This window comes from Rattus norvegicus, chromosome 4 (genome assembly GCF_021556685.1).
Source record: "Rattus norvegicus strain SHRSP/BbbUtx chromosome 4, alternate assembly SHRSP_T2T, whole genome shotgun sequence".
NCBI lineage: Eukaryota > Metazoa > Chordata > Mammalia > Rodentia > Muridae > Rattus > Rattus norvegicus.
The window spans coordinates 90727862-90740791 of NC_141537.1; the positions used below are offsets into that span (position 1 = coordinate 90727862).

General features: G+C 37.5%; 1 protein-coding gene across 6 annotated transcripts in view; it reads right to left on the reverse strand.

The window, feature by feature from the left end:
- The window catches only part of Snca (synuclein alpha), a 100933-nt gene that overhangs the window by 41201 nt on the left and 46802 nt on the right, over window positions 1-12930 (reverse strand). The window contains exon 5 of one of the 6 annotated variants that reach the window (XM_087656299.1): window positions 3268-4723. In XM_087656299.1, coding sequence (XP_087512425.1) covers window positions 4706-4723 — 18 coding nt within the window. In that variant the 3' untranslated portion in view covers window positions 3268-4705. 6 annotated transcript variants of the gene reach the window in all.

Below are 12930 nucleotides of genomic sequence, written 5' to 3' on the forward strand. Positions count from 1 at the left end.
CCCATGAAATGAATTCAGAAAAGCTCTTGTTCAACCTATAGTTAGAAAAATGCAGCATGTCATGGGGATTCGTGGAACTCCCTTCTTTTTGCTGGTCTAGGATTTTTAGTGGGATTTGGTGGCAATAATGTTAGATTCCTTTGGCAAAAGTGAGATACTAAAAAAACACACTTAACCCCACTAGACTTGAGGCTCCAGGGAGTGAGAAGGTCTGATGGGGTGGGGATAGTGGGTAGGGACATGCTCTTGGAGACAGGAGTGTAGGAATGGTATGAGGAACAGTCAGAGGGTGGGCCATGAGGGGCAAAACAACTGGATTGTAAAGAAAGATTAAATAATAATAATAATAATAATAATAATAATAATAATAATAGTAGTAGTAGTAGTAGTAGTAGTAGTAATAGTTTACATTTTTAGTTTTAGTCCATTGCACAGGCAAACTGTTAAGTCACAAGCATTTTCCTTCATTCAAAAGTAAATATTGGGCCTGCTTAGCACAGATACGTTTGTGCATCTCTTAAAAACAGACCCACACTTAGCCGTTCTTCACACTGGAGCCCTCACTCCTAGCATATATTTTGGGAGCTTTCCTTCATTCTCACCTTACAGTCTGCTTCAGTCCTTCACTGATTTCTCATTTGATCCATAACTTTAAACTGAAAATCCTCTGTCTGTGTATAATTTATTAATTATACACAGGTCATGTCATATTCTTAAAACCCTGAAGTGAGTATGCTGCCCAAAAACAAAAACAAAACAAAACAAACAAATAGAAAACACTGTCAATGTATACACATTGTCCACTAGCTATAGGGTTTCAACCAGCACAGAGCACTCATGCACCATGGGACACAGTCCATTGTCCAACTTCATCTATTGGTGTAGTGCAGAGGATGGCAGCTATTGTCCATGAGCTCACAGTGGAACTCTGGAGCCAGACCCCCAGACCACTATAATACAGTTTAGCTACTGCAAAATGAACATCATATGATATGGAACAAAAAGGAAGGACAGATAAGCATCCAGAACCAGAGGGGGAAGAGTGTTAAAGGAGAGATAGTGGTAGATAAATGATGGGAGCATTTAAGAGAGCTGGCTAAGGTAAGGACAAGGGTAGCAAAGCAGGTAGTAAGACCATGAGCAGAGAAAGTCTAGAGAAAGCAGTTTAGGGACTGCTGGCATTCACATCTGTATGCACTCCTGCAGAGCTCTTTGTATACTCTACATTCTCATGCAATTTTAAATTGGATTCTCCACTCATTGGTACATCTCTCATTTCTGGAGCATGGGCGCGAGTAACCATACAGATGCTCTGTGGACATGGGGCTTGCAGGAGATTAAGTGGTTAAAGAGACTTATGACTTGCATAGAAACCAGGAGACCCAAATATCAGTTGTTAAAAAGCACTTGCTAGTAATTCCCCATCATAACTATGCTGAAGCATCAAAAGTGTATTTTAACCAAAGGGTAGAAAAAAACAAATAAACAGTAACATAGTTCCTGGTACTTTAAGACTTGGGATCTTAAACTATTATGAGAACAGCTCTGAGCAATGGCAAACCACCTCTGAGTGCTTCACATCCATTCCAGAATCTCTGGGCTCTCTCATTTCCCTCAAGGTTTCACCTCCTTTTGCATCTCAGACCTGCCAGAAATAAGGCTCAAAATACACCAAGTACCTGTTTAGGTAGCACTGGCAAGTGTCTGCTTCTGTCTCTCTTTTAACTGTTCCTTCATTCACTCTACTCCAAAATGATAGCCAAGGCCCAAGAGGCTCCAGTTGAGTTTAAGGTCAGCCTGGGTGTTCTCCATAAAAAGGACTGTTGTCTGTTTTGCTTTGTGATATATTTTGTGGAAACTGGCATTCACTCCCTGATGGCCATCCAAGTTGCATTTTCTAATACAATGGCTCTCTTCCCTGCACACAAGTGTGTATATGAGGGAGGAAGGGGGGAGTGAGTCTGTCTGCCTGTCCTCCTGTCTGTCTGTCTGTCTGTCTGTCTGTCTGTCTGTCAGTTACTTGATTTTGTTTGAGTCCTGCAGGAAAATCTTCCACATAACTGCATTCATATCATATGTTTTGCATCTTTTGGTCAGTCCTCAATAGAATCCACTAGAACTAATGAATTTTCCGACATTGGCTACATGGCCTGACCATTTTGGATGCTTGTTCATTCTGCTTTCCTGTTAAAGAGGAACAGTCATAGAACAATTCCAAAAGAAGACAATGAAAAGATTTCAGAGTTTTCCAGAAACATCTGAATGCCACACTGTAGTGTGAAGTCAGTGTATGAAAACCAATAACAAAAACTTTGCATGTCATTTAAATTGGGGACTTTAAGAGTTACTACATCTGCTTGTAAAAGGATTGGTTTGATAAATTTCAAAAATCTTATTTATTACAAAAATTTTAAAAATATTCCTTTAAGAATACAGAATGTAGGCGCTTGTCTTTACATTGTATGGTATGTATGAGTGTGTATAGAATGTATGGTTAGATACAAGTGCAATGTGTAACATGCGGAGGTCAGGGGACATCTTTTTGCACTCTGTTCTCTCCTTCACCTTTGGTGGGAATTGAATTTGGTACATCATGTATGCATGATCTTTTACCTGTTGAGCCTTCTTTCCTGATTATATGCAAACCACTGCTAACAAAATAATTTTTGTTACTTGTTAAAAAACATTTGTATAGTTTTCAGTGTACAAAACAATGTTGTGTAAAGCAATTTTGGATGAATTCATTATGGACTTCAAATTTTAATTCCCACTTCTAAATTCTGCCCTAAAGTATTTTGCACATAGCCATCAGAGTTCCTTTAAGTTTCAAGTTCATATCCCTTTTCTTACTCAGAATTTTGAAGGACCAGATGAAGCTTAACTATTGTATGGCTATTCCTCAATCTACCCTTCCCCACTACACACACACACACACACACACACACACACACACACACACACACACACACATCCATATGTATTTTGCTATTAATCCATAATGTTAGTTTCTTTGTGGACTATGTACTTGAGTATTCTAGTAAATCATCAATCATCTGTTATTAATTTTATTGACTAAGCCTAGTGTCTCTCTTAAACTTTGTATTTAGTATGTGAGTACATATGTGCTAGAGTGAGAATCGGGAGCTCAAAGGGTCAAAGGACAACATGTGGCATGGTGTTGTTCCTTCTACTAGGTGGATCCTACGGGATCAAACCTGGGTCATCAGACATGGCAGAATGTTTCTTTACCCTCTGACTCATCTCACTGATGCTAATACCTCTTTATTAATTACATAGAGTGAGTACAAGTCCTATGAGTGACTGCTGATTGAATTATCCTATCCTTCTCAGCACATAGAGACTCACATAAAATACCAGATTTGATTACAAATAAGATAATTGATCGATTAAATGGCTGAACCTCACAAAGGCTTCAATAAACAATATCTAACAGGGGCGTTCACACGTCTTTGAAAACAAAGTTGGAAGTCCTGTGGCTCCCTGATTTGAGGTTAATTCACAAAGTCAGAACCTTTATAGATCCCCAAGGATACAATCACTTTTTCACAAAGAGTGAGAGGGGATCTAGGCTGAGTGGCAGCAGTTGTAGTACAAGCCATAGAAGGATGTGCCTAAGGGAACTATGGGTGTGTAGAATTTTTATTTCTATTCAGATTCAGTCTGCAGCAGTCTGTCCACTTTTCCCAGTTGGATAAGTTACTAGAGTAAGATGACCATGTAGAAGTTACCCAAGAGCACTTGTATTTGTGTTGCTTCAAATTGTGACTGAACTTAAAACAGTGATTCTCAACATACCTAATTGCTACAACCCTTTAATAGAGTTTCTCATGCTGTGGTGACCCCAACCCATATTTTTTTTTGCTTCTTCATTACTCTAATGCTGTTGCTGTTATGAATCATAATGTAAATATCTGATATGCAAGCCCAAAGGGGTTGCAACCCACAGATTGAAAACCACTGCATCATCATTTTAAATCCTTTCTATTTTGGATAAAAGAAAACAAGGATTCCTTAAGCACAGCCCTCAAAGTACATAATCCAAATACACAAATTTTACTACTTTTCCTTTCCATGTGCCTTTTATGAACATAACCTGAAACTAGTTACAAGTCTAAAAACTGGTCAAGCAGCATGCATGGCATGTCCTCCCTTTCACTGCCACAGAGTGTGGTATTTTATTAGTAGAAATAGGTAGAGTCTAATAAAGCATAAAGTTAATACATCTTCCTATTTGATCATTTGCATTTTGATGGTGTTGGGGGTGGTTGAACCCAGAACCTACGCTGGACAAGTGCTAGCACATTGAACAAGTATGCTACCATAAAGATAACTCACAGCTCCTAGACCTCACAGCTTTAAATGTGATTTAATGATTTTAGTGATGGGCAATGATAGTAGATAATAATGACAGTAGATGGTAAGACCTAGGAAAAAATATTCTTCAGATCTGAGAACAGATGGCTAATCATCATGACAGCAAAGAATATATTCCGGATGAGTGGCTGTCAGGCAGAACTTGTTTTAATTTTTTAACTCATCCGCCAGTTGAAATTCCATGCACTAGTGGAGCCAACAGACGCAGGGCTTTAATATGTCCCCCGTGCTTTGGAGAGTGTCTTGCTGCTTCTGCTCACCAGAACAGCAGTGTAGTCTCAGTGGTGTTTCTCTCTGTCCTCAAGCATCCTTAAGGAATTACTTGTTTCTGCATGACAGATGGGAAATAAGATGTCATATTAATACTGACCTTAGATACAAGTCTTTTCTGTAATTATTTTATTATGTAGAATTCTGTGCCTAATTCTTCACTAATTAGCTTGTCTAATGATCAAAGGCTAACTGAAAATTTACCATTTTAATGTTTGAAGTTGTAAGAGTCAAGTAAGAACAAAAGTTATATGTTTGTTCCAGTCATCAGCATAGTGCTAAGAAAATGTTATTAGGAATGAGAATGGTTTGGAACAGGGGCTGTGTCTGACTCTGTTACCTGCCTGTGGATCCTGTTCCCCTAACTGGGCTCTCTTGCCTGGTCTCAGTGGGATAGAATGTGCTTGGACCTCCATGAATTGATGTGCTAGTGGCTGGGGGATGGGGTGATATCAACAGGCAGGGCTCCCCGTTCTCAGAGGAAAAAGGAAAGAAGGAACAGAGGAAGGTTTGTGAGGGGGGTACTGGGAGGAGAATGGGGGTGGATATTGGGATGAGATTGGTGGTTTTCAATCTCTGTATTCTACCCATTCATAAGGGAATAGGAAAAACATATAAAATGTACAGGGGCTTTTCAATGTGAAGTTTTAACTCTCACATTTACTTTTCATGTTTAGAGGCATAAAACAAAACACATTCCTTCCTGGTATCCCTACATGTGTCATGATGTTCAGAGACTGATGGAGTTGCAACCTACAGTGACTCTTCCTTAGTTCTTGAAATCCACAACCTGTTTACCTTTTATGATCAGTTCTAGCCCCCGTCTGCAGATGTACGCTGTGAATGACAGAAAGTATTTCTATCTCTTTGAGTCCAGATGGATATAGTGAAGGCAGAGTTATGGACAAAACATTTTCATCATATTTTGTTCACAAAAGGTGATAAACAGTATTTAAGGATTTTGTTAACTTTGGTTTCATTAACTGCCTTTAATAAAATCTAAAAATATTTATTTTAGTGAAACATAATATTATATTGCCTATTAATTTCAGAAGTCTAATTAGGCAACCATATTCTTAAATTGAGGGTTTTGGAGAAACACATTTATAATTCGGAGCCTTTGCTATGGTGGACACATTAAAAAAAGAAATTAAATACCTTGTCTAGAGCACAAAAATTATGCAGAATGGGAAAAGTGTTTACTGAAAAGGAGGAAATGAACTCAGACACTTATCATATAATCAAAAGGTGGCATAAAGTGTTTATAAACCCACTGCAGGGGCTCTGAAGATGTTCAAGAGTCAGCCAGTATAGCTAAGAGTGATTCCATATTCAGTGAGAGACAGTGTTTCAAAAATATTATGAGAACAATGGAAAAAAGACATGTGATGCCTCCACACAGAAATGCACATCAGAATATGTATATGTATGTGTGCATGTGAGACATATGTATATCACATGTATATATACAACACACATATATAAAACATATACACATATACATACACACATATTTCTGGTATGGAAACTGGAGAAGGCAATAACAAAAAGTCCATTGTTCATATGAGGCGCATTTACTTTTTAATATTGCTATTAAAGCACTATATATTACTGCTATCCAGCACAAATAGGTCTACTGACCATAGTATTGTAACTCATAATCTGGGTCCTGTTATAATGACTTTGGAAACAATTTTTGGATTAACAATCAAAGTATCCAAAAAATTATTTATGCCGCAGATACAATGTTAAAGTGTAAGAAGTCTAAAGTCAAACCCAGGTCACAGTCAAGATTAGGCCAAACAAAAGTAAATATATAATTTTACAGGAATAACCAGTGACGGAAGAGAATGTACAAATGGTCCCTATATTCCTCAAGGTAGGTATTGAAGTTGATTCAATACTGGTCCATAAACAGCGGCCGAAGCAATGGATAACTGGGAATGATCTGGTGAGAGGAGAGGCACCCGGGGACCTTTGAGTCTTTGTGCATACTTAATCCAGTCAATTAGAAAGATCATGTGAAATGCTTTCTTCGCCTGTGTCCAAACACGGGGCTGGACTAATACATGGCCATGGAGCTCAGAATGTTACAACAAGGGATGGGGTGGGGGAAATGTGAGAATTCCTCTGCTCAGATAAAGAATGTCCTCTAATGAATCAGGAAACTGCCTGGATGTGAAAGAAAACATTTCTATTGGCTTTCAGTCCTACCAATTAGATTGCAGACAACAAAGAACAGGCGAGTGTGGTTTTTAAAGAGCTGTTGCTATTCTATGTTGAGATGGGAAATAATAAGGTGTCTCATTGTTGATTAACCTATGCAACAGCCAAAGAACCATCACAGGGGATAAAATGTGTGATGATACCAGAGCACAGGGAGCTATGTAGGAAGATGGCTCCCCCAGTCAAAGCTAGACATGTGCAGGTGTTCTTTTTCCCATCTAGTTGACGACTGTAAATCAGTTAATCTGGATCCGGAGATAAAACTGAAGATAAAGAACAATGTGCATCCTGCCTGAACCTAGACAGTTAAGCTCAGCCCTTGTCCTGGAGACTTCATTGGCATCTTCTGAAACTTGCACAGACCATTAGGAAATTGTCATCATAGAAAATTACAATGTATTTTCCAATCAAAAAAAACTGCCATAAATATTAAGGAAAATGTCTTGTTGACTGATCCTTCCCATTAAATCGGAATTGAAAAACTTTAGTAACTCATTCAGAGTCAATATTATTTACTCAACTGTAAAACTTAAAATAATCCTCTTTTTTACAAATATTTTGTTTGGAATATATGTCTAGCTACTTATTAATTTTAATTTGCATACAGAGATTGAATATTAAAATAAATCAATTTCAGATGTATAAAATAGAACTATTAATTTACATAGTTTAGGTTTTACTTGCCTAAGATAATATAGAAAGTATAAAGTTCTATAATACAAACAGTATTGGACTCATATGTCATGTAATTGTGGAGAGGAGGTGAATATATTTTAAATGTGCTTAAGGTTTATTTTTATGTATATAAATATTTTGCCTGTGTGTGTGTTTGTGTGTGTGTATGTGTGTGTGTGTGTCTGTGCACGTTGCACCTGCCTGAAGACCATGGAGATCAGAAGAGGATGCAATACTTCCTGGAATGATAGTTACAGACAGTTGTAAATCATGTTGGTGCTGGGAACTATGGCCAGGTTCTATGGAGAAACAGCAAGTGCTCGTAATGATATGTCATCTCTCCATCAACAAGGTGATAACTCTTTCATTGTTTTGTAGGAATCGAGATGCTCTTCTGGAGGAATATCATCTAGCTTTCTCTTTCTAGATCCATCAAGCCCTGGTCATCATATCACTGCATCAATCGCCTACCTGCACCCAAAGGTGGGATAAGATGTCAAGGTAACCTTTCTACAAGCCTCCAAAGATGATCAGATGGTTTTCTCTTACTGCTTTCCTTTTAACATATACCATATGAGCCCCATCTTGGAATTGAGCTATTAGTTATGTTCTGTGTCTAGGAACTGCTTCAAGTAAGTCTACATGTTCAACTAAAACACAAAGGCCAATGGATTACTTTAAATGGAGCTTAGTTAAAAGCAATATTATATGCTTGTGTCTAAGGAAAGTCTGTATAGTGAGTTTCAGGATAGCCTGGGCTACAGATTTAGATGCTACATTTTGAAACATAACCCACTCCAACCAAAAGAAAGAACAAGACTGGATAGATGGCTCAGCAGCTACGAAATCACTTGATAATACTGGAGAAAATCTGAGATTTGTTCCCAAAACCTACATTGTGGTCTACAACCTCCTGTTCCTTGGGATCTGACACTCTCTTCTGGCCCCTGCAAGGACCATGTACACACATGTATTGCACATACTGGTACTCACATATACACATAAAACAAATAAATAGTAGCTATTGACAAATATTATGACACATTAAAGGAAAGCTAATATACCTGAAATTTAAACTAAAGACCTTTTAGTGCACTTGTCTACTTTATTAATACAAAATTAATAACAGTCAAACTATAAAGAGTGTTACTGCTTTTAAACTGGTTATTTTTCCATGTTTCCAACAAGTAAACACTGCCTTACTTTATGCATCAGATACTAACAGCAACTCTCCTGCTATAATTAGATTCTAAGAAGAGGTGTAACACAATAAGACCCTAGAATTCTAAAACTATTTGCTACTGATAACCCCTATGTTCCTTTGGTAGAAGCAACTGGTTCCACTGACATCAAAAGATTGCTTATGAATAAATGCTTTCATGAAATTTTTACTGACACTTTCATGACCTGACAGGCAATTTTTTGGAAAAATGTTGTGAAAATGAAAGGTGAATAAATATTGAAATGAGAAATATTTACTAAATAGGATGTGTTAATTGTATCCATCAGGAATTCATAAAATTTTGAGTGGAAGTTTTGTACTTCTAGTATTTACCACAAATTTTCCAAAAGACTAGTTAAGATATAAAGAGGAATGCCCAACAAAACTATACTTATAATATTTAAAATCTAGTAAAATGGATTTGAATTTTTAAAAATTGAGTGGATGGAGTTTAATTCAAAAATAAATCAGAGAGGCTACCTGATTTCTTGACTGAATTGTAGGAGGGCAAAAGCAGATTTGGGTTTAATCCACTGTTAGCTGCCCAGGCACAGATTCCCCCTGCCTTCGGAACACTGCCATATTCTACCCAAAAGGCTTGTGGTTTGTACAGCCGCATATGTGAATTGACCTTGTGGATACTTTTGGCTATGATCTGTAACCTTTCTAATGAAGATACGAGCAATGATGACTGTGGTACAGCCACACTATTATCCTGCTATCATGCTAAATATTATATAATATGACATGTTAAATCTCCTTCCAGGTTGGGGATTTAGCTCAGTGGTAGAGCGCTTGCCTAGCAAGCACAAGGCCCTGGGTTCGGTCCCCAGCTCCGGAAAAAAAAAGAAAGAAAAAAGAAAAAAGGAAATCTCCTTCCTAGTGTTTTTGCTTTTTGGTCTCTGGAGACAGAACCTCACCATATAGCTGATGTTGGCATTAAACTCACTGTAGGATCCAGTCTACCTAAAACAGAAGCCCTCCTGCCTCTACCTCCTGTGCTGGATTACAGGTGTGTGCTACTGTGTCCCATGCCCAAGGTTGTTACTTCCATATAATATGAGTATATTTGATACTCTATTGAAAACTAGTCTACAAACATTTCACTCACCTAGCAATGAAGGCCTGAGTGGAATGGAATCCAAAAAGTTTATCAAAAAGTAAGGGATAAGTCACTATAAGCACTTATCTGAGTCTACTTACAGCTTACTTACCCACATAATAGTTTTGATTTCCTTCATAAATCCAAAACCTATTTCAAATAAAAGATAACCTAGGGATTCTAATTGGAAGAAAGTTCTGAGCTCCATTCATGAAGGCTGCCAGTGTCCTCCTGGCGGTAGATGCTTCTAGGGGTGAACCATACACAAGGAGCCAAGTTCAAGCTGCCCCACAGGCTGGCTTTAATTACTTGAATCTACGCCCAGTAGGACAATGCCTAAAGATGTTTTCATTGGAATAGCATATAGATTTGTTTACAGGGTTATGTTCTAGCCAAAAGGATGTCTGGTCTCTGAAATTGCCACTAGCAATACTCTCTGGAGAGGATTTGTATGTGAGTGGGTGGAAATCTGCAGCATAAAGGGGTATCCTCACATTCTGGTCATGGCCACATACATGACCAAGTCAATTATATACAGAGACACCAAGGTGATTAGATTGCTGCCTGTGAAAAACGCAACATTTTCATTGATAACATGTTTTCTTACTATGGTTATAAAACTACAGTCTTTACCCTAAATGATGATAGGCATAATATCTTTAAACAACAAAAGAAATAAAATAAAGGAAAAAACTGCTTTAAAAATTGCTCTCTTTGTAACTCATCTTTCTCTCTCATTGACATGATGGCAGTTAATGATGAGATTTAGCCTGCCTACAGCAATTTATTGCTACATTGTACTTGAGAATGCTCCATTTTACTTAAATGGCACAAGCTCTCTACAGTCATTATTTTTCGCACATTCATCTTTTGTGAGCTCACTGACAGAATTGTGTCCTCTTGTTAAATTCCTAGCTTAGTTTCAAGCCAAAGAAAAATGCTCTCAGTTCTCATCTTGAGGGACGTTTCTAGTGTCAGCCGCATGGTGTGCTTCAAAGGGGGCCAAAAATCTGTTCTACCTTCTCTGTCAGGCATGAACTCTATGGGACATTTTTCCAGCCTCCTCAGATTATGAATCAAAGCCCATGGTATGGATAAACAAATTATATGTGCTTCTCCAAACGAAAGATGGAATGATGGACACACTCTTGCATAGGGCTGTGGCCAGTAGCAGGAGAGAGATTAGATGCCTCAACTTCTTTGCTTAAGAAGCTCCCACTTTCAAAAACTCCCGTTATACATTTATTATATTTGAGCATTTTTATAGGAGATTCTATGAACCATGCTTCTTTTGTAGTTTAAGGATTACTTAATTCAAAATTCAAACCTGCAAAAAAGTTTCAACTAACAGTTTAAGGAATGTTATACCCTCATTACCAGAATCTCTAATCATAAACATTTTACCTCATTTGTCTTTTTTTTTCATTGACATTTTCTTCCCCCTTTATCCCTCTCCCTCTTGCCACTCCATCTCTCTCCTTCTCTTTTTCTTTCCTCCTATTCTGCATGTGTGTGTGAGTGTGTGCGTGTGTGCATGTGTGCATGTGCATGTGTGTATGTGTGTATAGCAAAATGGATGATGGGATATAACCCTTAATGTTCAGCATGTATCCCCTGGTAAGAACAAGACTAGTCTATACAGACAACATATAGTTTCTCATCAATCAGGAAGACAAGACCAACCACAACACTACTGTGAAAAACAAACAGTGTTAAAATTATTCTACTTAGTATTCGTTCCATTGTTTTGGTGTGACAGACAATCTGAAGCCATGTTTTCTTTTTCAGAATTCTCTAGACACCTCTTTCTTTGCTCTCCCACTTCAGTGGCTTCTGAATATTAACCTTGACCTCACTTCACGTCATTTTTCCTCACCAATAGGCCTGTTCAGATACCAGGCACTGCGGTTTTCACACCCCCATAGCCATATAGGGGTGGGTAGAAATGTCAAAGGGCACGTGAAAGAACAAGGGAGAAGTGGTGAACAGGCATACTTTCAGTAATGCCAGAATGAATCTGAAAATCAGGTATTTTTTTAAAAAATCCCTATCAGAAACCTAATATGGACATTCACATTTCACTCAAGATCTTATTATAATTGGGATGGTCTATGAACAATTTGAGAACAACAAATGTTCCTTTAAACCATCCAGTTGCGATAACAGTCAGAGGGCTGGCAGAGCCTTATTCCTATATGCTTGGCATTTAGCATCTTATAGCTTTTACTACATGATGCAGCACTGCCTGGTTATAAAATATCTGTGTAAGTCAACATGACTTTGGATCATCGCAAATCTTTTCTCTTAACTCAACATTGCAGAAGAAAACGGGTTTGTTTAAAGGAGATAGGAGAGTATGGTACACATTGAGAAACATTTGTTTCACAGTAAACACTTTCTCTCTATGTAGGAGATAGAAGGGTGCTGCCAAAATATGTTCCCTTCAGTGAACATTCACAGCAGCTTGTCAAAAATTCTCACAAACGTATTAAGGCAGGACTGATTATCTGTGCCATGTTTTGCACAAATAATAATTTGGATTTTAAATAATTTCATCATCTATTCATTGTTTTAAATAATCATAAAAGTCTCTTGGTTTAATGCATTTTCAGCAAAATTAAAAAATGTCTTTGTTCCCTTCAATAATGCTGTTAGTTTCAACTGAAAGCACAGATAAAGAATATACAAAACAATCGTGTTTCCTAATGTGACATGAAAAGAACATGTCTTTTAGGTTATCAATGTACTTCTCCCCAATATGGACTTTCCAAATATTTACTCTGAAAAGAAAAAAAAATTTACCTGAGAAGTTTTATTAAGGGTATATTTAGTTTTCAGGAAAAGTCCAGAATAATTCTTTTAAATTTACTATGTTATAATATTTAATGCTATGTTTTACCCTTCATGATTCCAAAAATCCATTCTCAAGACCTTCCTTTCTCTACCACCTCTAGCTGAACTTGAAATCCTTGCCACATCCATTTGAGTGATACATGTCCATTATTTAAATCTCAAGAAAAGTATTTTTTAAATTATTTAT